The sequence below is a fragment of the Schistocerca cancellata genome, chromosome 12, assembly GCF_023864275.1.
Source record: "Schistocerca cancellata isolate TAMUIC-IGC-003103 chromosome 12, iqSchCanc2.1, whole genome shotgun sequence".
Taxonomy (NCBI): domain Eukaryota; kingdom Metazoa; phylum Arthropoda; class Insecta; order Orthoptera; family Acrididae; genus Schistocerca; species Schistocerca cancellata.
The window spans coordinates 15,511,879-15,535,041 of NC_064637.1; the positions used below are offsets into that span (position 1 = coordinate 15,511,879).

General features: G+C 46.9%; 1 protein-coding gene across 1 annotated transcript in view; it reads left to right on the plus strand.

Annotated features, from left to right (window-relative positions):
- LOC126109828 (acetylcholinesterase-like) overlaps nt 1-23,163 on the plus strand; it is a 701,016-nt gene that overhangs the window by 80,140 nt on the left and 597,713 nt on the right. The window contains exons 4-6 of the mRNA XM_049914883.1: nt 1,652-1,986; nt 11,969-12,178; nt 19,717-19,978. Coding sequence (XP_049770840.1) covers nt 1,652-1,986; nt 11,969-12,178; nt 19,717-19,978 — 807 coding nt within the window. The remainder of the gene's footprint in view (nt 1-1,651; nt 1,987-11,968; nt 12,179-19,716; nt 19,979-23,163) is intronic.

Here is a 23,163-nt window from a genome sequence, read left to right on the forward strand (position 1 = left end):
GTGGTTTCAGCCTTGATAAATCATGGAATCCGGCACTTAGTGTAATAAACTCACAAAGACGCTGTCACAGTGCAGCTCACAATGATATATCGATACGCCAACAGAGATCGACTGGGGAGTCATAGATGTAAGTTGCGCATTGTCCACGTCTTTGCCGCCGACCAACGTCTCTGGCGCACTTGCATCTGTGGCCGCATACGCAGTTGCACGGTACACGAGTGTAAAGGGACGAAGCGAGCACTGGAGCGGCCAAGACCCAGGCGGTCATTGTAGGCAAAACCACCCCTTCCTTCCGTCTCCTAGACTTCTATATCACCATTTATGGCCGTCCTATCACCCTCAAGTAGCTTGGCGTCACCCTTGACCACCGCCTGTCCTGGAGACCCCCATCTCCGGACTATCCAAGCCGAGGCACGCTCCCATCTCTGTCTCCTCAAGCTCCTTTCTAGCCACGCGTGGGGTCTGGACCCCTCCACCGTGCTCCACACCTATAAATCCCTCATCCGCCCTATGCTCTGCTAAGCCCACCCCGCCTGGATCTCTGCCCCTCCTGCCTTTCACATATCGCTTCAAATCCTAGAACGCCACGTGCTCCGCCTCACCCATCCGTCTCTCCTCCCCCACAGGGATCCTTTACGACCACATTCCATTCCCACACCTTGTCCTTTTCCTCGAACGGATACGGATCCTCTTCGTGTCCTGTAAACTCGATCCCCCTCGCCCACTTCTCTTCCCCACCCTCTCCCACCCCCGTCCGCTGCCGTGCCTGCATTCCTACGTCCCTCCTGCTCTCCATCTCACCACTCTCCACACCCTCGCCCACCAACTCCCCCTCCCTGATGATGCCCTCATCCCCTCCATCTACCCCTCCTACCAACTTTGATCCTCCCCTACCACACCCTGTGTTTTTTCTCAAGGGCAGCCTCTCTTCCTTCTCTCCCTCGTCCCTCCCTCCTCCCCCTGAGCTTCCCCTACCCCCCAACCTTCTTTCCTCCCCCTCCCATCTCCTCTGCCACTGGCATCTCCATCCTCCCCTCCTCCCCCATCTCTTCCCCTTTGCCAGGTCCCCAGACTCGTACACGTACAGTGAACATTCCCGCGCCGGAGATCATCACCGTCGCTTCTTTGTGCGTGCCTTCGTGTTAGTGCTTTAGTGTTTCACCGCCCACGCTCCATCGTTTCAGTTATCAGTGTTCGTGTACAAGTGCTGAACGTTTTTTATTTTACTACACCTGTGTACGGCTCCGTCTTTTTTACTCATGTGTCTACTGTTTTCTGTCCATCATTATGTTTTTCTGTGTCTTCCTCGTTTGTCTATGTATTGCCTGTGGCCGAAGAGTTACGTAATATTGCCGCTGCCGGCCTACCTTTGTACAATGTGTTAAAATAACAATGAAGTAAAAAAACTGGAGCGGCAGTCTTGTGGCTCACTCTGAATATGGCTGAATGTTATACGGCCGAAATATTAGAAGAAGAAGGAAATTCTTGCGGCTGCACACCCGAAACTTAATGGAACAATTTAGTGTATTGTGAGCAACCGAACCGACTGTGTTAATTTCCGAGAAAACCCTCATGCCTTTACAGTGATTTCCGCTCCTGTAGCATTACGAGACGTCGGTTGTAAGAGGCGGCCTGCCCGGTGTGCCCGCAGGTTTCGAGGGCGAGGAGATGTGGAACCCGAACACGAACGTGTCGGAGGACTGCCTGTACCTGAACATCTGGGTGCCGCAGCGGCTGCGGCTGCGCCACGCCGCGCCGCCGTCGCCCGGCGCCGCCCCCGGCGTGCCCATGCTGGTGTGGATCTACGGCGGCGGCTACATGAGCGGCACCTCCACCCTGGAGGTGTACAGCGCCGACCTGGTGGCCGCCACCAGCGACGTCATCGTCGCCTCCATGCAGTACCGCGTCGGCGCCTTCGGCTTCCTCTACCTGCCCGACATCGGCGACGGAGAGGAGGCGCCGGGCAACGTCGGCCTCTGGGACCAGGTGCGCCAAGCGTCTAATAAAATGAAACTTCCTGCCAGATTAAAACTGTGTGCTGGCCCGAGACTCGAACTCGGGACCTTTGCCTTTCGCGGGCAGGTGCTCTACCAACTGAGCTACCCAAGCACGACTCACGCCCCGTCCTCACAGCTTTACTTCTGCCAGTATCTCGTCTCCTACCTTCCAAACATTACAGAAGCTCTCCTGTGAAGCTTGCAGAACTAGCACTTCCGGAAGAAAGGATATTGCGGAGACATGGCTTAGCTACACACTGGGGGATGTTGCCAGGAGAGCTTCTGTAAAGCTTGGAAGGTAGGAGACGAGGTACTGGCAGAAGTAAAGCTGTGAGGAGGGGGCGTGAGTCGTGCTTGGGTAGGTCAGTAGGTAGAGCACTTGCCCGCGAAAGGCAAAGGTCCCGAGTTCGAGTCTCGGTCCGGCACACAGTTTTAATCTACCAGGAAGTTTCGTGTCGCTGAAGAGTGAAAATCTCATATAAAATGGATTTTCACCTCCTTGTGTTTTACCTGTTTGCAGTTAAAAAGTCGGCCGGGGTGGTCAAGCGGTTCTAGGCGCTAGTGTGGAACCGTGCGACTGCTCCGGTCGCAGGTTTGAATCCTGCCTCGGGCATGGATGTGTCTGATGTCCTTAGGTTAGTTAGGTTTAAGTAGTTCTAAGTTCTAGGGGACTGTTGACTTCAGAAGTTAAGTTCCATTGTGCTCAGAGCCATTTTTTTCCAGTTAAAATTGTTGGATGATAGGTTCGCCAGTTATGCAAAACACCGTTTTTTCCACGTTCCCAAACATGTTGCAGCCCCTCTGTAGCATCATCAGTGGATTTGTGTTTTATTCAGTCTGTAATGTGAACTTTTTTACCAAATGATTACAAAAGTATGGGAATATTTAGTTGAAACTACAATTTGTTTCTTTTAGTTAATACTTTTACATTCGGTTTTCATAGTTATGCAGGACCACTTGCGTATTATTTCTTACAAGTGGCTTGTCATCTACAACGAAACCATGTTGATGAGAAAATTTGTTGGTAGTTAACCTGTCATTTAATGCTTCAAACTTTGATTAAAATGGTTCAAATGGCTCTGAGCACTATGGGACTTAACTTCTGTCATCAGTCCCCTAGAACTTAGAACTACTTAAACCTAACTAACCTAAGGACATCACACGCACCCATGCTCGAGGCAGGATTCGAACCAGCGACCATAGCGGTCACGCGGTTCCAGACTGTACCGCCTAGAACCGCTCGGCCACACCGGCTGGCAAACGTTGATTAGTTAGCCGCGATATTTCGCCCATGTATTCGTTTTTACTTACGTTTTTGTTTGGCTAGCCCTTTTTTGTCAGCATCCTGATTAGGTGTTGTGAAGCACCTGTATTTTACGAATTTGATCGTAGAAAGCACTTAACACTTCACCTAACGACATTGTAATCGTGGTTGTTGTGTGTCCCAGCCCAGTCACTGTCCATCTGTTCCCAAGTGAATTTGGCGCCAAATTTGGATTTCGTTTACATTTTATCTGTGTGTTCTGTGTGTGTGTGTGTGTGTGTGTGTGTGTGTGTGTGTGTGTGTGTGTGTGTGTACGTATGTGTGTCCATGTGTGTATGTGTAGACCTTTTAACTGTTCTGTTGTATTTTCTGGAAAGTTCTTTTAATGCGTTAAATAGTGTGCCTTTGCTGAGTGCAATGTATTCATTTGTGACCTGTTTTCCTTCTCATATTGCCTTCTGTATGTGGAAGTTTTCCTCAATCGTTAATTTGCTGTATACTCTGTGTCTGGGTTTTAGTATTCTTAAGTCTGTTTCTGTTGTAATTGGGTGGTGATTGTGGACTATTAGGTACTCAGCAAATGTGCTAATCGAGCTTTTGCTTTTAAAGCTTTCTTTATGTCTGTCCAACTACAGTAGAAACAGACTTAAGAATACTAAAGCCCAGCTACAGCCTACACAGCAGGCTGACCATTGAGGAATACTTCCATACACAGAAGGCAATAGCAGAAGGAGAACAGGCCATAAATGAATACATTACACTCTGCAAAGACACACTAATTAACACATTAAAGGAACTTTCAGAAAAGACAACAGAAAGAACTCAAAAGTCTACGCGCGCACAGTATATATATATATATATATATATATATATATATATATATATATATATATATATATACTCTGCAAAGAATCGCCATTTTACACACTAAAGGAAAACCACGTAAAAGACAACGCAAATAGCTAAGAAGCTTAGAGAACATACACACACACACACAAAGATAAGATGTAAACAAAACCTAAATTTGGCGCCAAACTCGCTGGTGAACAAATGAACTCTGACTGGGCTGGGACACGCAACAACCACGATTACAGCGTGGTCAGGTGAAGTCTTAGGTGCTCTTTAAGACCAAATTTCGGAAAATGTGTTATATTTACGTGTCCTTCGCAACACCTCATCATGATGCTGACAAAAAGGGGCTTGCCACACAAGAACGTAAGTAAAAACGAATGCATGCATGAAATATCGCGACAAACTAATTTATCGTTTAAAGCATAAAATGATAGGTTAACTGCCAACAAAATTTCTCATCAACATAATTTGGTTGCAGATGACAAGTGGTCCTGCAAAACCATGCAAACCGAATGGAAAAGTTTTAACTAAAAGAAACAAATTGTTGTTTGAAGCAAATTTTTCCGTAATTTTGTAATCATTTGGTAAAAATGTTCACAGCTTGTCACGAAGTGTGTATACTAGCTTATAATTAACATCACTAACGAAGACAATCCATGTTTTTAAAAACAATTTGTGCGCTAGGAGTGAAGCTATGGAAGAAAATAGCTGTAGCCAATGCCATCAGTCCGGCTTGAAGATTTTACTACAGAACTAACTCCAGATCTCTCGCCACATTCAGTATATACTTGTTTCGATGTTTTTATTGTGACAGGTACATGACGACCACGAGAAGCTATGAACTTCTGCTAAACTTAATTCTATAATGACTAGTCCCTAGGCGACTTCTAACTGCTAATGGCAAAAATTAAATATTGTACCATTACGAAAGCGCCTAATGACTAGTTACTTAAGACACGAAGCAAAACGAGAGATAAAGTGAATCGGAAAAGCCATGCATGGTTAGACACATCACAAAGTGCACGTTAGTACTGCATGACATCGATAATATAGAGGAAGATATGAGAGGGATTTTATCCCAGTTAAAATGTTCTGACGTGTCTTAAAGTACATTGTGTTTACTACGCTAAGCTTTTCTATGAAATATGAACTATCGAAAATGTTTGTTTTTTAAATGTAATTTTTGTAGCAAAATGTATCGTCATATTATGTATCAATCTGTGCTGTTAAATGCTTTAATTATTGGCTTCTCAGTTTTTTACACGTCATGTGATCATTGCCAAAATAAATGAAGTAGTATCCACGCTTAAGGTTCCTGTGAAGATATAATCAATGCATGTTGCAAACATATTTGCAATTACTGTTCGTCAGAAAATTTGGTTTTCTTTGTTATTCTGGGAGAACGTAAATTGAGCAGTATAGGAAGCATGCTGAAAAGTAATACCTCCGAATTTATTATGTGAAAATTCTTAAAGCTTTTCAAATGTAAAAAACGTTATTGACATACCGCATGCTTATCGTTTGTGTATACATATTTGTTTCTCAACGTAATCTCCCTGGCGACGAACACATTTCTCCCAATGTGAGACAGGTTTGTTGGTACCCACACTGACTTTGTTGACGGAGTCATAACCTCACCTCTGTTTGCACCGCTTCGTCACTATCAAAGTGAAGTCCTCGAAGGTATTCTTCAAGTTTTGCAAACAGATGAAGTTACGTTGGCGCAAACTAGGAGCTCTATGGAGTGTGATTGATGACAGTGGACCCAAGACGTCGGGTTGTTCCAAATGTCGCAGCGCTCGTGTGTGCTCTTCCATTGTCATGTCGAAGAAGAGGAATATACACGTGTGGACGAACTCTTCGAATTCGAAACTCGATTACAGCGTGATGTTTTCTACCCACCGACGTAGTTATGTTACACGTTCTCATGTTCGGAGCACTCTTAGACATAAAGAATAAAGGTGCAGAATGATAATAACGTTTGTTTTATTTAAAAAGCCTTAGGAGTTTTCACATAAGAAATTCGGAGACGTTATCTTAGATCACGCCCTCGTCGCATATAAATGTCAAACGTTGTGTTCTGATGAGTATAATTTCAGCCACCCGTATTGTTTGTGACGTTTGAGCGTGTAAATTAGAGGATGTCCGGGAAGTAGGCACGAATAGTAAGTGCTGTACAACATGCAAAGTTTATTGAAAATGTAATGGGTTTTTTCCATTTTTTTACAAAGACATTAAGTAATTTCTCCCATTTATGCATGAAAAATTATATCCCCCATATGAGCACCCAAGGCCGCGCGGCAACGAGCAATTAGTTCTCGATGACGCGTTCTCAAACCTTTTAATTTCATCTTTCAGTTGGTGCATTGCTTGTGGTTTTTTTCAAAATGGTTCAAATGGCTCTGAGCACTATGGATTTAACATCTATGGTCATCAGTCCCCTAGAACTTAGAACTACTTAAACCTAACTAACCTAAGGACATCACACAACACCCAGCCATCACGAGGCAGAGAAAATCCCTGACCCCGCCGGGAATCGAACCCGGGAACCCGGGCGTGGGAAGCGAGAACGCTACCGCACGACGACGAGATGCGGGCTTGTGGTTTGTTCACGTACACTTTTGATTTCAGAAATCCTCAGAAAAAAGTCACAAGGCGAAATATCGCATGATATGGTAGGCCATTGCTGGTTGCCACACAGAGAGCCAATTTTTTGAGGAAAGTTTTCATTTAGCAGAGCAATGGTGCCACTGGATGTGTGACATATCGCACCATCTTGTTAAAACTTAAAATCGTCATTTTGCTGAGTAAGAGGGAGAAGCATGTTTCGGTGACGGCCGCCGTTCACACTGACAGCAGCTGCCTCATCATTTTCAAGGAAGCGTGGGCCGATCACTCCGCCTGCGCAGAGCCGTGCGTTGTGGACGCATCTCATCTGCCACAGGCACTCGCAGATTTTCGTTACCCCAAAGTCTGCAGCCTCGTTTTCGGACATACCCACTGAGGTGGAAGTGCGCCTCATCTGAGAAAATTATTCTTTTTGTGAAGTTCTCGTTGTCCGCCTGTCGAGCCAAGACCCACTGAGCAAATCGATGTCTCTTTCCATGATCGGCAGGCTTCAACTCTTGTTGAAGATTAATCTTGTACCCACGCATTTTCAGATCTTTCGAAAGAATTTCATGCAGTGAATTGGGTGATAAATTCGATTGTTGAGCTCGTTGGCGAACCGATTTTCTGCGGCTTACGGTCAAACTGTCACACAGGACAGCAATGTTTTCTCGCGTTTGAGCAGAGCGTGGTCGTCCTGTTTCCTTAACGTTTGAAACAGAACTCTTGGTCTCAGATTGCCAGATCAACTTTCGAAGTGGTGATCCGCTTGGAGCAGCATTACGTCGGAGCGTCTCACGTGATTCAAGAAGGGTTGCCGTGGGACTTTCATTGTTCTTGTAACAACTTTTTATCACTTGGAGACTTTGCTCAGTTGTCATCTACTCCATGACGAAGATAAACATCAAACAACAATGCTGACCACACAAAAGCTATCAGGCTGGTAATGGGAACGATCGGAGACAACAAACATGAGGAAACCACGGCTGTCAACCGTCACATGACAAAATGGCGCAAAATTCAAATTCGTCCTTACTTCCTGGACACACCTTATTACAGTAGCCATTACTTGACAGACAGTACTGCAGTACCCGATACACGGCAGCATACAAAAGCTATCAGGCTACTAGTGGCAAGAATTGCAGGTAACAAACATGAGAAAACCAAGGCTGCCAACCGTCACATGGGAAAATGGCGCAACATTAAAATTCGTCCTTACTTCCTGGACGCTCCTTATTACAGTAGCCATTACTTGACAAACAGTACTGAAGATGTACACGGCAAATTTCGTTATTATACACTCATAGTCATAAATTAAAGATAATATTGATACATGGCGAAACAACGCTCTGTTGGTATGACCAACGCTCGGGGTATGACCATGCGGTGCATTTGACCTGCGGTCGTCGCACGGTGGCGCTGGCAGCAGCCCACATAAGCAGAGGTGCGTTGGTGCATGTCAGACTATGGTTCAGCGACTAAGTGTGCAGACTTTTTCAGACGTGCTAGTGGTGACTGCGTGTTGAAAATAGCGCAAAGAACACATATTGATGACGTTATGAGGGGTAGAATACTAGGGCGACTGGAGGCTGGTCAAACAAAGCAGGTCATAGCACGGGCGCTCCGTGTGCTACAAAGTGTGATTTCAAGATTATGGCAACGATTCCAGCAGACAGAAAACGTGTCCAGGCGCTACGGTACGGGACGTCCACCGTGTACAACACCACAAGAAGACCGATATCTCACCATCAGTGCCCGCAGACGGCCACAGAGAACTGCAGGTAGCCTTGCTCGGGACCTTACCGCAGCCACTGGGACAGTTGTCTCCAGACACACAGTACAGGCGACTGAACAGACATGGTTTATTAGCCGAGAGACCTGCGAGGTGCATTCCACTGACCCCTGGTCACAGGAGAGGCCGTAAAGCCTGGTGTGAAGAACACAGTACATGGTCATTGGAACAGTGGTCCCAGGTTATGTTCACGGACGACTCCAGGTATAGTCTGAATGATTCTCGCCCGGTTTTCATCTGGCGTGAACCAGGAACCACATACCAACCCCTTAATGTCCTTGAAAGGGACCTGTATTGAGATCGTAGTTTGATGGTGTGGGGTGGGGTTATGATTGGTGCACGTACACCCCTGCATGTGTTTGACAGAGAAACTGTAACAGGTCAGACATATCGGGATGTCCGCGTTTTCAGGGCTGCAGTGGGTCCCACCTTACTCCTGATGGATCATAACGCACGGCCCCACCGAGCTAACATCGTGGAGGAGTACCTAGAAAGGTTTCGGGCGAATGAAGTGGCCTGCCTATACTCCAGGCCTAAACCCCATCGAGTACGTCTGGGATGCTCTTGGTCGACGTTTCGCTGCACGTCTTCAAACCGCTAGGACACTTCAGGAGCTGGTGCAAGAATGGGAGGCTATACCCCAGCAGCTGCTCGACCACCTGATCCAGAGTATGCCAACCCGTTGCGCGGCCTGTGTACGTGTGATCATATCCCATATTGATGTCGGGGTACATGCGCAGGGAACAGTGGCGTTTTGTAGCACATGTGTTTCGGGACGGTTTTCTCAACTTATCACCAATACCGTGGACTTACAGATCTATGTCGTGTGTGTTCCCTATGTGCCTACAGGTATGTTATTAGTGCCAGTTTTGTGTAGTGCCACGTTGTATGGTACCAGATTCTGCGATTATACTTAAATTATGAGTGCAATATCCGATAGATGGTCTGAAACGCGGTGCACAGGAGGATAGGGGTTGTGAGTTTAGCCAGTTTCTGCTACAATGAGATCCTGTGATGAGTGCTAAAAGGAACGTGTGAAATGGGCACAGAGGGGACTAGTGGCAGCCACTTGTAAAAAAACTCTGTCTGTGTTTCAGTTTCACGGTGGACTAATCACCAGCCCTTCCTCCAAGGCACCGAAGGCTTCATATATGCAGATGATTGCGCCATTACCGCTCAAGCAGACAGCTTTGAAACTGTTGAACAGAACCAGTCAGAAGCCCTCGAACAGCTTGCCACCTACTATAAGGGGAACCATCTCAAACCAACGCAGGTAAAACCCAAACCTGCGCCTTCCACCGAAAGAACAGACAATCTGCAAGAAGACTACAACTTAACTGGGAAGAAGTGCCGCTGGAACATTGCGAAACACCAAAATAGTTAGGCGTCACCTCGGATGGAGCACTCACCTATAAAAAGCACTGCATGAACACTAAACACAAAGTAGCCGCGAGAAACAACGTTGTGCGCAAACTAACGGGCACTGCATGGGGGGCACAGCCTGGAATAGTGAGAACCACAGCTCTCGCTTTGTGCTATTCAGCAACGGAGTACGCGTGCCCTGTGTGGTACAACTCTAGCCGCGCCAAGCAGGTGGACATACCGCTTAATGAATCCTGCCGCATCGTCACAGGCTGTCTGAGACCAACCCCGACTTATAAAGTGTACTGCCTGGCAGGCGTGGCCCCACCAGTTATTAGGAGGAAAGTAGCGGCCAGGAAGGAAAAGCAAAGGCGTCGACCTCACCTGCCCACCCGCTGTACAAACACCAGCCAGGCCGCCGGCGACTAAAATCTAGAAAAAGCTTCCTGCACACAGCAGAAAACATCGTCGGGACACCGCAGCAAGTGAGGCTGGCAATGTGGCGAGGAGGAAACGCGCCCCTCGGGGAATGGTTAGACCCAAACGAAGAACCCCCTATGGAAGGATGGACGACATGGAAATCTGCGCTCTGGTGACACACGATCCAAAGAGAATATGCGCAAATGAGGCCTCTCAAATGACCCGGCGTTCCGTGACTGTGGACACACTCAAACCACCACCCACGTCACGCACAGTGTGTGCTGTGCCCAAGCACCTGCACCGTGAAGGATCTGATGAATGCCACCCCGGAAGCGCTGGACGTGGCCAGGTTCTGGTCCAAGACTTCATAAAATAAAAAACTACTTGACCCTGCTTATATGTCTGTATACTTTTGTACTCTTTTTGTATTTGTTATACAGGGCGAGTCACCTAACATTACCGCTGGATATATTTCGTAAACCACATCAAATACTGACGAATCGGTTCCACAGACCGAACGTGAGGAGAGGGGCTAGTGTAATTGATTAATACAAACCATAAAAAAATGCACGGAAGTATGTTTTTTAACACAAACCTACGTTTTTTTAAATGGAACCCCGTTAGTTTTGTTAGCACATCTGAACATATAGACAAATACGTAATCAGTGCCGTTTGTTGCATTGTAAAATGTTAATTACATCCGGAGATATTGTAACCTAAAGTTGACGCTCGAGTACCACTCCTCCGCTGTTCGATCGCGTGTATCGGAGAGCACCGAATTACGTAGGGATCCAAAGGGAACGGTGATGGACCTTAGGTACAGAAGAGACTGGAACAGCACATAACTTCCACGTGCTAACACCTTTTTAATGGTCTTTTTCACTGACGCACATGTACATTACCATGAGGGGTGAGGTACACGTACACACGTGGTTTCCGTTTTCAATTACGGAGTGGAATAGAGTGTGTCCCGACATGTCAGGCCAATAGATGTTCTATGTGATGGCCATCATTTGCTGCACACAATTGCAATCTCTGGCGTAATGAATGTCGTACACGCCGCAGTACATCTGGTGTCATGTCGCCGCAGGCTGCCACAATACGTTGTTTCATATCCTCTGGGGTTGTAGGCACATCACGGTACACATTCTCCTTTAGCGTACCCCACAGAAAGAAGTCCAGAGGTGTAACATCAGGAGAACGGGCTGGCCAATTTATGCCCGTGTTTGTTAGAACACGCAAGTGAACGTCGGAGGTTTCAAGCGTCAACTTTAGGTTACAATATCTCCCGATGTAATTAACATTTTACAATGCAACAAACGGCACTGATTACGTATTTGTTTATATGTTGCGATGTGCTAACAAAACTAACGGGGTTCCATTTAAAAAAACGTAGGTTTGTGTTAAAAAACATACTTCCGTGCATTTTTGTATGGTTTGTATTAACCAATTACACTAGCCCCTCTCCTCACGTTCGGTCTGTGGAATCGGTTCGTCAGTATTTGATGTGGTTTACGAAATATATCCAGCGGTAATGTTAGGTGACTCACCCTGTATACGTGATATGTATGTGCTACCTACTCTGATTTTATGTACGATGCTTCTGACACGATTAAATAAGCAGTGGATGGGAGTTTGGAGGGAGTGGGGCTGTGACGGGGTGTGGCGTTGCAGGCGCTGGCGATCCGGTGGCTGCGCGACAACGCGCAGGCGTTCGGGGGTTCCCCGGAGCTGATCACGCTGTTCGGCGAGTCGGCGGGCGGCGGCGCCGTGTCGCTGCACCTGCTGTCGCCCGTCACCAGGGGGCTGGTGCGGCGCGGCATCCTGCAGTCCGGCACGCTCAACGCGCCCTGGAGCTACATGACCGCCGACAAGGCCAAGGAGGTGCGTCTCTCCTCTGTCTGTGTGTGTGCGTGTGTCATTCCTCACCCCTCAGTTACTGTCTTGCTCCAACCAAGACTATACTCCGTTCATAAGAATAAACCTGATGTAAACAAACAAACGCGATGATTGGTCAGAAGCCGTGGAACACGTACACTGGTGTTGTTACGCTCGTCGAAGTAGGTCCTACTGAAGCGTCCCCTCAGAAAAATCTGTGCTGATAAACTCCCTACGTTATTTGATTTTCAATCAGTTGAGCAAAACTGAACGTACTCAGACATTTCTCTCTTTACTTATTCCGATCATCAATAAACTGACACAGAATATTTTTAGCGCAACGCAATCTGACTTTCAAAAATCCCTACAACAGAATGGCCCTGACTAACAATAACCTATACCTTTCACGAATCACTTACCTCACAAAAATCTTCGTTACTCGAACTACTGCAGTACAGCGAGCGCCAATACTGCCAGCTAAATAAAAGATTCAAACTACTGAAGGCACTAACTACTGATAGGCATAGTTAGGAAATGAAAGATTTTGATAGAGAACAAACAATGTATTTACCTTAATAGTGTTCAAAAGTCATAAAACATGTATCAGTTCATGACATCCATTCTTACAAATTTACTCTCTCTGACGGACACACGTCCAGATCATCCGCTCTCAAAATTCTGCCATCTCTCCCCCCACATCCACCACTGCTGGCGGCTCACCTCCAACTGCGCAACGCTACGCGCTGTTCACATCCAGCTGCCCAACACTAAAATAGCAAAAATTCCAACAATGCAAACAAGCCACAGACTGCACACAGCACAGCCAGTGATTTTCATACAGAGCGCTACGTCGCGTTACCAATATAAAAACCTAAACAGCTTACTTACACTGCTTATGTACTAGACTATTACTGAGCTACATAAAATGAAACTTCAAGATATTCAGATGTATTAGCAGCCGTCAAAGTTTTTCGCAATCACGCTTTACCTACGTAGTTTTTATTCCAAAAATCGTGAACAGTCACAGCCTCCGCGCTGATGTGCTCTGATTCTCGCGCTGTTAGTACGCAATATGAAAATGGCTGAACTTGCTTCCTGTTCCGTAGTGAAACACGCGTCTGGAACACGGTTAAAAACTGCCGAGAATTAGGCTGTTTTTAATGTTCGTCATAAATATACAGCGATAACCGGTTTTGAAGGTATCCGAGGGCTTGTATAAGATGTTACAGCTCATTTCATTACTTCTCTTCAAATCACATTAATCATGGAATGGAAACACACAGCAACAGAACGCACCAGCGTGGCTTCAAACACTTTGTCACAGGAAATGTTCAAAATGTCCTCCGTTAGCGAGGATACCTGCATCCACCCTCCGTTGCATGGAATCCCTGATGCGCTGATGCAGCCCTGGAGAATGGCGTATTGTATCACAGCCGTCCACAATTCGAGCACGAAGAGTCTCTACATTTGGTACCGGGGTTGCGTAGACAAGAGCTTTCAAATGCCCCCATAAATGAAAGTCAAGGGCGTTGAGGTCAAGAGAGCGTGGAGGCCACAGAATTGGTCCGCTTTTACCAATCCGTCGGTCACCGAATCTGTTGTCGAGAAGCGTACGAACACTTCGACTGAAATGTGCAGGAGCTCCATCGTGCATGAACCCATGTTGTGCCGTACTTGTAAAGGCACATGTTCTAGCGGCACAGGTAGACTATCCCGTGTGAAATCATGATAACGTGCTCCATTGAGCGTAGGTGGAAGAACATGGGGCCCAATCGAGACATCACCAACAATGCCTGCCCAAACGTTCACAGAAAATCTGTGTTGATGACGTGATTGCAGAACTGCCTGCGGATTCTCGTCAGTCCAGACATGTTGATTGTGAAAATTTACAATTTGATCACGTTGGAATGAAGCCTCATCCGTAAACAGAACATTTGCACTGAAATGAGGATTGACACATTGTCGGATGAACCATTCGCAGAAGTGTACCCGTGGAGGCCAATCAGCTGCTGATAGTGCCTGCACACGCTGTACGTGGTTCGGAAACAACTGGTTCTCCCGTAGCACTCTCCATACAGTGACGTGGTCAACGTTACCTTGTACAGCAGCAACTTCTCTGACGCTGACATTAGGGTTATCGTCAACTGCACGAAGAATTGCCTCGTCCATTGCAGGTGTCCTCGTCGTTCTAGGTCTTCCCTAGTCGCGAGTCAGAGGCTGGAATGTTCCCTGCTCCCTAAGACGCCGATCAATTGCTTCGAACGTCTTCCTGTCGGGACACCTTCGTTCTGGAAATCTGTCTCGGTACAAACGTACCGCGCCACGGCTATTGCCCCGTGCTAATCCATACATCAAATGGGCATCTGCCAACTCCGCATATGTAAACATTGCACTGACTGCAAAACCACGTTCGTGATGAACACTAACCTGTTGATGCTACGTACTGATGTGCTCGATGCTAGTAGTGTAGAGTAATGAGTCGCATGTCAACACAAGCGCTGAAGTCAACATTACTTTCCTTCAGTTGGGCCAACTGGCGGTGAATCGAGGAAGTACAGTACATACTGACGAAACTAAAATGAACTCTAACATGGAAATTAACCGTTTCCGGACACATGTCCACATACATCTTTTCTTTATTTGTGTGTGAGGAATGTTTCCTGAAAGTTTGGCCGTAGCTTTTTGTAACACCCTGTATATAACGTTTAATTGACTGAACAATATTTTTTTCCACGTACGGCGAAGCTTGAGGAAGCTGCAATAACGTCCGCAAATAGAGCACCATGGCTATAGTTGCGGTACTTCTTGCGGACAGATCTGCTCCTTTGCGTGTAGCGGATACTCTCCGATTCTCAGGACTCTGTTCCGCAAGTGATCTGCGACGGACAGTTGCTCTGTTTACGGCCACTCGATCTTCTGCAACGCACACTATACGTAAATGTATGTTTGGCGTCACGTATCCCCCACGTGGCACGGACACTTCCTACTCTGCCGTCCATGGCCCGGCGCATGCTAGCGGCATTGGGTGCTTGTGTTTGCCACCGCTTGCTTCTGAAGAGACACCCACCCTCCTGCGGTGAAGGGGCGGTTTAGGTCTGTAGGTCGGTACCTTTAGGCCTGGCAGTGCGGTACCCGTTTTTGTTAGCTCTCACATGACGTTGTGACGCCGTTTTACGTGCCTCGCCAGCCTATTGCTGCAGGCCCTTGCACCACACACTCTCTCAGCAGCTATCCAGCTTTCAGAAGTCCCGCCGCCTTTCTTTCACTTCCGCCACCTTTTCCTTGAACCGAGCTACGTCCGTACTGTGATACTGCTGGCGCAATTTACATCCACGAAGGCGATCTATGGTTTCCTTCAGCAGCACAGGTCACCGAATGTGCTTGATGGGAAGCTTTCCCAAGTCGGTTGGCGTGCCGTTTGGCTATCGGTGTGTGCTTCTTATCTTGATACTGACGCCCAGTCTGCACGGTACCTCACTGTCAGTGGGAAGCAAGTATGCCGGTCACGTCTGTACAGGATTCACCTCGCAGACACTCCATTCTGGGCCGACTGTGACATTATGGACACAGACCAGCACAGCGTGATGTGCAGTTCGGTGAGAGGTGTCTGGCTGTTGGTGGAACACATGTTGTCCCTAATTACCCGTACGACTCCCCATCAGATACCTACTCAGCTGCTCGTGTTTCCGGACGCGGCACACTTCCCGCTAGCAAAGACGAACTCTGTGAGCTGGATTTGTGGTCACGCACCTCACTACTTGTTTGCTGATGGCGATAAATGTGTTCCTGACTTTTGGAAGTTCCTTAATGAACGACACTGCGCAGTTATCCCCAAACGAAAATACAAACAATTTTTCTCCAATTTCCTCGGCAGTGTGTTCCTTAACGCACCCTAGAGCTGGGGTATTTCTGTCATGTACAGTTAATCCCCGTCTCTTCCACACTTACAACCGATATGTTCAGTGGTTATCGGAATGTACTGTCGAAAAAAAAAGAAAAAAGGAAACACGTTGATAGTCTCAATAAGTTTGAAGTCTCGTTGCCCCCTCCTCCTCGCGTGGCTCCGGTTTACTGACATTCTCGATGGTATTAATGATAAAAATTACTAAATAAATAAAAATAACAAAAGAAAACGAAAAGAATAATAAATAAAGAAACTATGTTCATTGAATCTGTACTCCACATTCCCTATGCTTTCGTTGGTTCCTGGAAAGTGGAAACAGGACATGGTGGCTAGGCCTCGGATTGCAACCCCTGCCCACTTTGACCCCACCCCTACCTTTGGGCACCGGGAAGGTTCCTTTCAATAATAAAAAAGAAAATCGGTAGCGTTGTAGCCTGACAACTCCTTGCAGTACACAGTTCGACGGTTCAAGTCTCACTGAAAACAACTATTTTTCTTGTTCCATTTTAAATAAGTACATCTCGTAATTGTAAAATTCATCACCGTTTTTTATGAATAATGCACGTCTTTTTGTTGTAATTACATATTGCACGCAAAATTTCTGTTTTCATTTCAAATATAAATTCTCCGTTATCGATATTTTATGGAAGACTGTCAGTAAAAGTTGGTTAAAGTAAGAAAACATTACAATTAAATTTTTAAGGCAAAAATGAAAAACCAAGTAGTCTTTATTTTTACTGTGTCCATTGTGTTATACTACAGATGTAGATACGTGTCGTAGAAACAATGATTTTCACAGCATGGAGCACACCATACAAATACTGCATTTTTACATTTTCCTACTGCACCATTACGATATGAACTCAACAGAAGTCATCCGGAGCCAAGATAAGGGATTTGGCCCCAAAAATAACAAGACGTACTGGAACTAACGCACCCAGCTTATTCACGTGTCACTATCAAACGTTGGCGGGATATGGAATGACACGTTATAAAAGAAGCGGAGAAAATGCGTCGCCTGGGTGGCTTCCCGGATTCTATCGCTTATCGACTCGTTGTCAACATAGCAGATGACAGTTACAGGACTGAGACGTATTTCTCGGATTCGAATAAGGAAGGAGGTGAGAGATTACCAGACGACTGACTGTAATTAATACCTTCAGTGGCTTCACTATTGCTGGCCGGTGTGGACGAGCGGTTCTAGGCGCTTCAGTCTGAAACCGCGCGACTGCTACGGTCGCAGGTTCGAATCCTGCCTCGGGCATGGATGTGTGTGATGTCCTTGGGTACTGATGACCTCAGATGTTAAGTCCCATAGTGCTCAAGAACCATTTGAGCTTCAGTATTCAACCTTCGCATGACACACAGCTCGCTCAAAAAAATCACCCTGAGTTTGACTTAGAAATTTGCATCAATCTTGTTTGTAATTTGCATCAATCTTGTTTGTAATTAGAATACTATACCAGGCGAGAGCGAGAGCATTGTATGCTTCCCGTCTGATCACCTACGAAGCGAGCGGTAGTGCTGGACTTCTGCCGAAAATTATTTCATTCTCTTTAAAAATGAAATGACGTTCGGAGCTATATAGCTTCTCTTTTTACGTTTGAACTGACACAGCTCACATCATTGCTGTTTAGTTGGACCCCCCCTCTCTCTCCCTCCCTCCTCTATCCTCCTCTTCTCTTTCTCTGACCATACCGTTCTCCCAGTCTCTCTGTCCATCTCCTTCTCCTCCCCCTGTCTCCATTCATTTTGCAAGAACACTCCACTTGTACTAAACCTCGAGAAATGTCTTACTTTAGCCGGCGAGTCCGTACACGGTGGTATAAGGGGCGTACGTTATAACAGACCACGGTTTCCTACTCATATTTTGCGATAATTAAGTCAATCCGTCTTTGAATTGACTTAGTGAGCCGTCGGGTAGGAGTTCTTCCAACCTGTTATGTGGACATGCTCTCCAAATTTTATGTCCCCTCACGGAGACATTGGACACCGGCACAATAGCTCAGTGCGTTGGATCAGCGGGTTAGGTGCTTTGTGTAACAAGAAACGTAAATGAATGGATCAATGATGAACCTGAACGGGTGAACAGATGCAACGAACAATAAAGAAAAAGAAAGAGATCCTGAAAGTGGAATGCTCTGATTATGTTTTACGTTATGAAGTTGGGAGGAAGCTTTTTACACCGATGCCATTATGGTGAGTTTATTTAAGAAACACTGTAAAATGTTAGATCCTCCGTAGTCGTCAAATATGGCGTGTCAAGGAATATTACTTTCTCAGATCACAAGACAACATTCAAACAAATCGTATCACTGAATTTTATTACGAAACGAACAAATACAAAACTTTGTGTTACACAGGTGTGTCGCAAGCAAAGGGCGACATGCTAAATAAGGAATGTTCTTCAGTATAAATTCGAAAATCTGATACTTATAGGGTTCAGGCGAAATAATGAGCTTTGATGCTTCTATGCAAGTCGCTAGTCTTGAGGCTGCTGTTCGATTGAGGCGGGACCAGTGCGTCGCGGAGCTGATGCTCTCTTCGCATGGAGGTGTTGTCATCCTGGAGAGGGGTCGTCGCTCCAGGCTGACTTTGTTTGTGCGGGCGCTTGACTTAACGCCGTAACAGTTCACACTGATTACGAGCTAAGTATTAACGGTACGAGAACACGGTCTACCGCACGGCTAAATGTAAAGGCATCCTATCGACGACTGTCGACTATGGCGCACAGTTTGTAACTTGAGCGTACAAGCGGTGTAGTTCGTATAAGATCGTACATCTTCGGTTGTGCCAAAGTTATTCATTTATTTATTAAAATCAACGTTTCCTGGCACTGTAAAATTACTGAAAAATTGCTGTTTATGACCTGTGGAATCCTCCTAATGTCTGAGTGGCAAAAGGCAACCTTTATTAATAAATATTTAACAATATCAATTACTTGATTCACGCCGGAGTAAATGTACTTATATCTTTGCTGACGTGATGAGAGATTTCTCCATCTTCACCTCGTCCCACTGGTTCTGTAAGCGCCAGACGTCCAGCCGCCTCTGCCGGCCAGCGTGGGAACCTACCAATCGCTCCTCACTCCGTACGTAGTGCAGTATTGATACCGTCACTTCATGTATGTGAAGCGGCAAACCTGGAAATAAAGTAAAAAGCGCTTTTATGTGCAAGTAAGGGGTACCTTACAATCTCAACGTCTTCCCTTTCGCTGTCATCTTCCCACCTCTAGCTGTCCACCTACCCCCCCCCCACCCTCCCCCCATCACATCTGTGTCCACGTTCTCCTTCCCCCTGGCCACTCTGTGTCTGTTTCCCTTCCGGCTCCCCCTCTCCCTCTCCACATATGGTGAAATAGGAAATCTGGAAATAAAATGCGCTCTTATCTGCAAGTAACGGGTCAATCTCCTCGTCTTCCCTGTCGCTGTCCATTTTCCCCTCATCTATCTGTCCATCTTCTGCCTCCCCTCCTCCACGTCTTTGTCCATCTTCTCCTCCCCCCCCCCCTTCGCTCTATGTTAGTATCTCTTCTGGCTCCCCCTTGTCTCCCCACGCTATCACGCCGGTTCCTACCACCACATTATTTTAGAGGCAGGTGTTTTGCTGTGCTGTGCGACTGGTCGCCGTGCCCCGGCAGGTGGCGCGCCAGCTGGTGGAGGACTGCGGCTGCAACGCGTCTCGCGTCGACACGGCCCCGCTGCAGGCGATGGCGTGCATGCGCGCCGTGGACGCGCGCACCATCTCGGTGCAGCAGTGGAACTCCTACTGGGGCATCCTCGGCTTCCCGTCCGCGCCCACCATCGACGGCGTCTTCCTGCCCAAGCACCCGCTCGACATGATCGACGACGCCGAGGACCTCACCGACACCGAGATCCTCATCGGCTCCAACCAGGACGAGGGTGAGTACTAGAGATGGGGGATCCGCTCCTGAACTAATTCATAGAGTTGAATCTTTCAAAGGAGTGAACAATCAGTGATTCAGAAAAAAAGAACGGTAGCTCCAAACGTTTCCCACGGCAGAGAGAGAGAGAGAGAGAGAGAGAGAGAGAAGGAGAATATCAGCGGCGCCTCTGCTGGTCAGAGCACAGTGCACGCCACACAACACAGCCGGCGCCGGCCTCTGCCCTGCTTCTACCTTGGCTCCCTGCATTGTGCAGTGCCCCCATTGGATTTTGTGTTTCACATATGCCGTGCCGTCTCTGTGCGTCGTCTGCCACGTGCAGTGTCTGGCGCAGCTCAACTTTGCATCGCACTCTGTCGGCGATCGTTTCAGTCGCACGTCCTGCCCTCTGGGCAGTTGATGCGAGCAACAGGACAGAGAGCCTCCTAGCGGAGAACATAAGAACTACTTGCAACAACCTGCTCGCAAGAGAACAGACGATTTGTCTCAGAGCGGGTGACTGGTGGCCGTTCACCGCTCCCCCCACCCTTGGAACTCGCCCGCTCGACGCTCACCCCACCATTCTCGACTCTAGCCAGAGCGTTGAGCAAAGCAACTCAGGTGTCACTCTGGTCTCTGCGGTCTTAGCTCACGCAGTAATACAGCTCGCGGCTCGACCTGCTCGACTCAGCACTTCTGCATCGGAGTTCGTCTCTACTGGATATTGTTCTTCGTAGTAATACCGCTATGTATATTACATTATTATGTTATGTATACATCATTTGTTTTTATTTTATTTTTATTTGTTTAAACTGATCAGATTAGGTTCCTGACGACTCCTCTTACTATAGGATTTTTATTATGGACACTCGAATTTACGCTTTAATTACGAGTGAACTGATAAACGTATTGCAAAATGTGATACACCAATATTTTCCTTGTTTTATTCTGCGTAAGGCTATATGCAGCACTTTAGTCTTACAGTCAAATTTATATTTTTTTTTCCTTATTCTGGTACGGATATTGCGATTTTAGGCGTCTTCGGAAGGAAACGTTCACTTTAAAAATATATGGCTTGCGATGTATTTGTACGAGGTTAATGAAATTTTAATACATTATAGCCAAATATATTGTTAATGTAAATCTCAAGTTACAACATTTTCCGATGACCCAAAAAACCACGATAGTACAAAATAAATCAATAATCAAAAACTTTGTCATATCGTGGAAATTTCAACAAACAATACAAAATTCTTACTCGTTATCTGTGTTACTTCAAAATAGGATCAAATAAGATCGAAATACAGGTATAGTACTGGAATAAACCAAGTTTAAAGGGCAATGTGCCTTCCATTTATTTTCTATTGTGAATGAATGGTGAGTCATGAAAAAGAGCTAGTTCATTTCAGGGAGTGAACAGTTCTGATCCGATCTCTGAAAAGAACAGTTTTGCCCATCTCTAGTGAGTACGCCTACCGCGCGGCGCTGCTCGTCTCCATCCCACTGTCGACACTCCTGCTAATAGCGCAGCCTCAGATAGTGTCTAATATGGCTACGTTTCCTCTTACTGGACTCAACGTATCTCCTGCAGTTAGTCCCTTTCGTACTACAACAGTGCAGGCTACGACACCTAGAGGACGAACCAAAGAGGTGTATCATCAACGCAGACAGGCTGTCTACGCGGTAACAGCGCTTTGGGAGTGAGCAGTAACCAACACCGGCCGCCATATTTTGTCACGTCAAGCACATCAGATATTTCAGAAGGGCGGGCCACGACGTTGGGCTCACGGATTTACTTCCAGCTTTGTACACCTTTAGTACGCCACTAGAACAAGGTGCACTGCACTGGCAATTCTGAGAAAATCTCGTGGAAAGTTCCACTCGTCTGTTACGTAACTGATGTACACTACTGGCCATTAAAATTGCTACTCCGTCTTCAGGCCACGAGTGGCCTACCAGGACCATCCGACCGCCGTGTCATCCTCAGACGAGGATGCGGATAGGACGGGCGTGGGGTCAGCACACCGCTCTCCCGGTCGGTATGATGGTATTCTTGACCTAAACCGCTACTATTCGGTCGAGTAGCTTTTCAATTGCCATCATGAGGCCGAGTGCACCCCGAAAAATGGCAACAGCGCATGGCGGCATGGATGGTCACCCATCCAAGTGCCGTCCACGCCCGACAGCGCTTAAGTTCGGTGATCTCACGGGAACCGGTGCAGCCACTGTGGCAAGGCCGTTGCCCATTAAAATTGCTACACTAAAATTGCTACACCAAGAACAAATGCAGTTGATAAACGGCTATTCATTGGACAAATATATTATATCAGAACTGTCGTGTGATTACATTTTAACGCACTTTGGGTGGATAGAACCTGAGAAATCAGTACCCACAACAACCACCTCTGAGGAAAGTTTCCAACCGATTTCTCATGCACAAACAGCACTTGACCGGCTTTGCCTGGTGAAACGTTGTTGTGATGCCTCGTGTTAGCAGGAGAAATGCGTACCATCACGTTTCCGACTTTGATAAAGGTCGCATTGTAGCCTATCGCGATTGCGGTTTATCGCGACATTCGTGCTCGCGTTGGTCGAGATCCAATGACTCTTAGCAGAATATGGAATCGGTGCGTTCAGGAGGGTAATACGGAACGCCGTGCTGGATCCCAACGGCCTCGTATCACTAGCAGTCGAGATGACAGGCCTCTTATCCGCTTGGCTGTAACGGATCGTGCAGCCACGTCTCGATCCCTGAGTCAACAGATGGGGACGTTTGCAAGACAACAACCATCTGCACGAACAGTTCGACAACGTTTGCAGCAGCACGGACTATCATCTCGGAGACTGTGGCTGCGGTTACCCTTGATGCTGCATCACAGACAGGAGCGCCTGTGATGGTGTACTCGACGACGAACCTGGGTGCACGAATGGCAAAAAGTCATTTTTTCAGATCAATCCAGGTTCCGTTTACAGCATCATGATGGCCGCATCCGTGTTTGGCGACATCACGGTGAACGCACATTGGAAGCGTGTATTCGTCATCGCCATATTGGCGTATCACCCAGCGTGATGGTATGGGGTGGCATTGGTTACGCGTATCGGTCACCTCTTGTTCGCATTGACGGCACTTTGAACAGTGGACGTTACATTTCAGATCTGTTACGACCCGTGGCTCTACTCTTCATTCGATCCCTGCGAAACCCT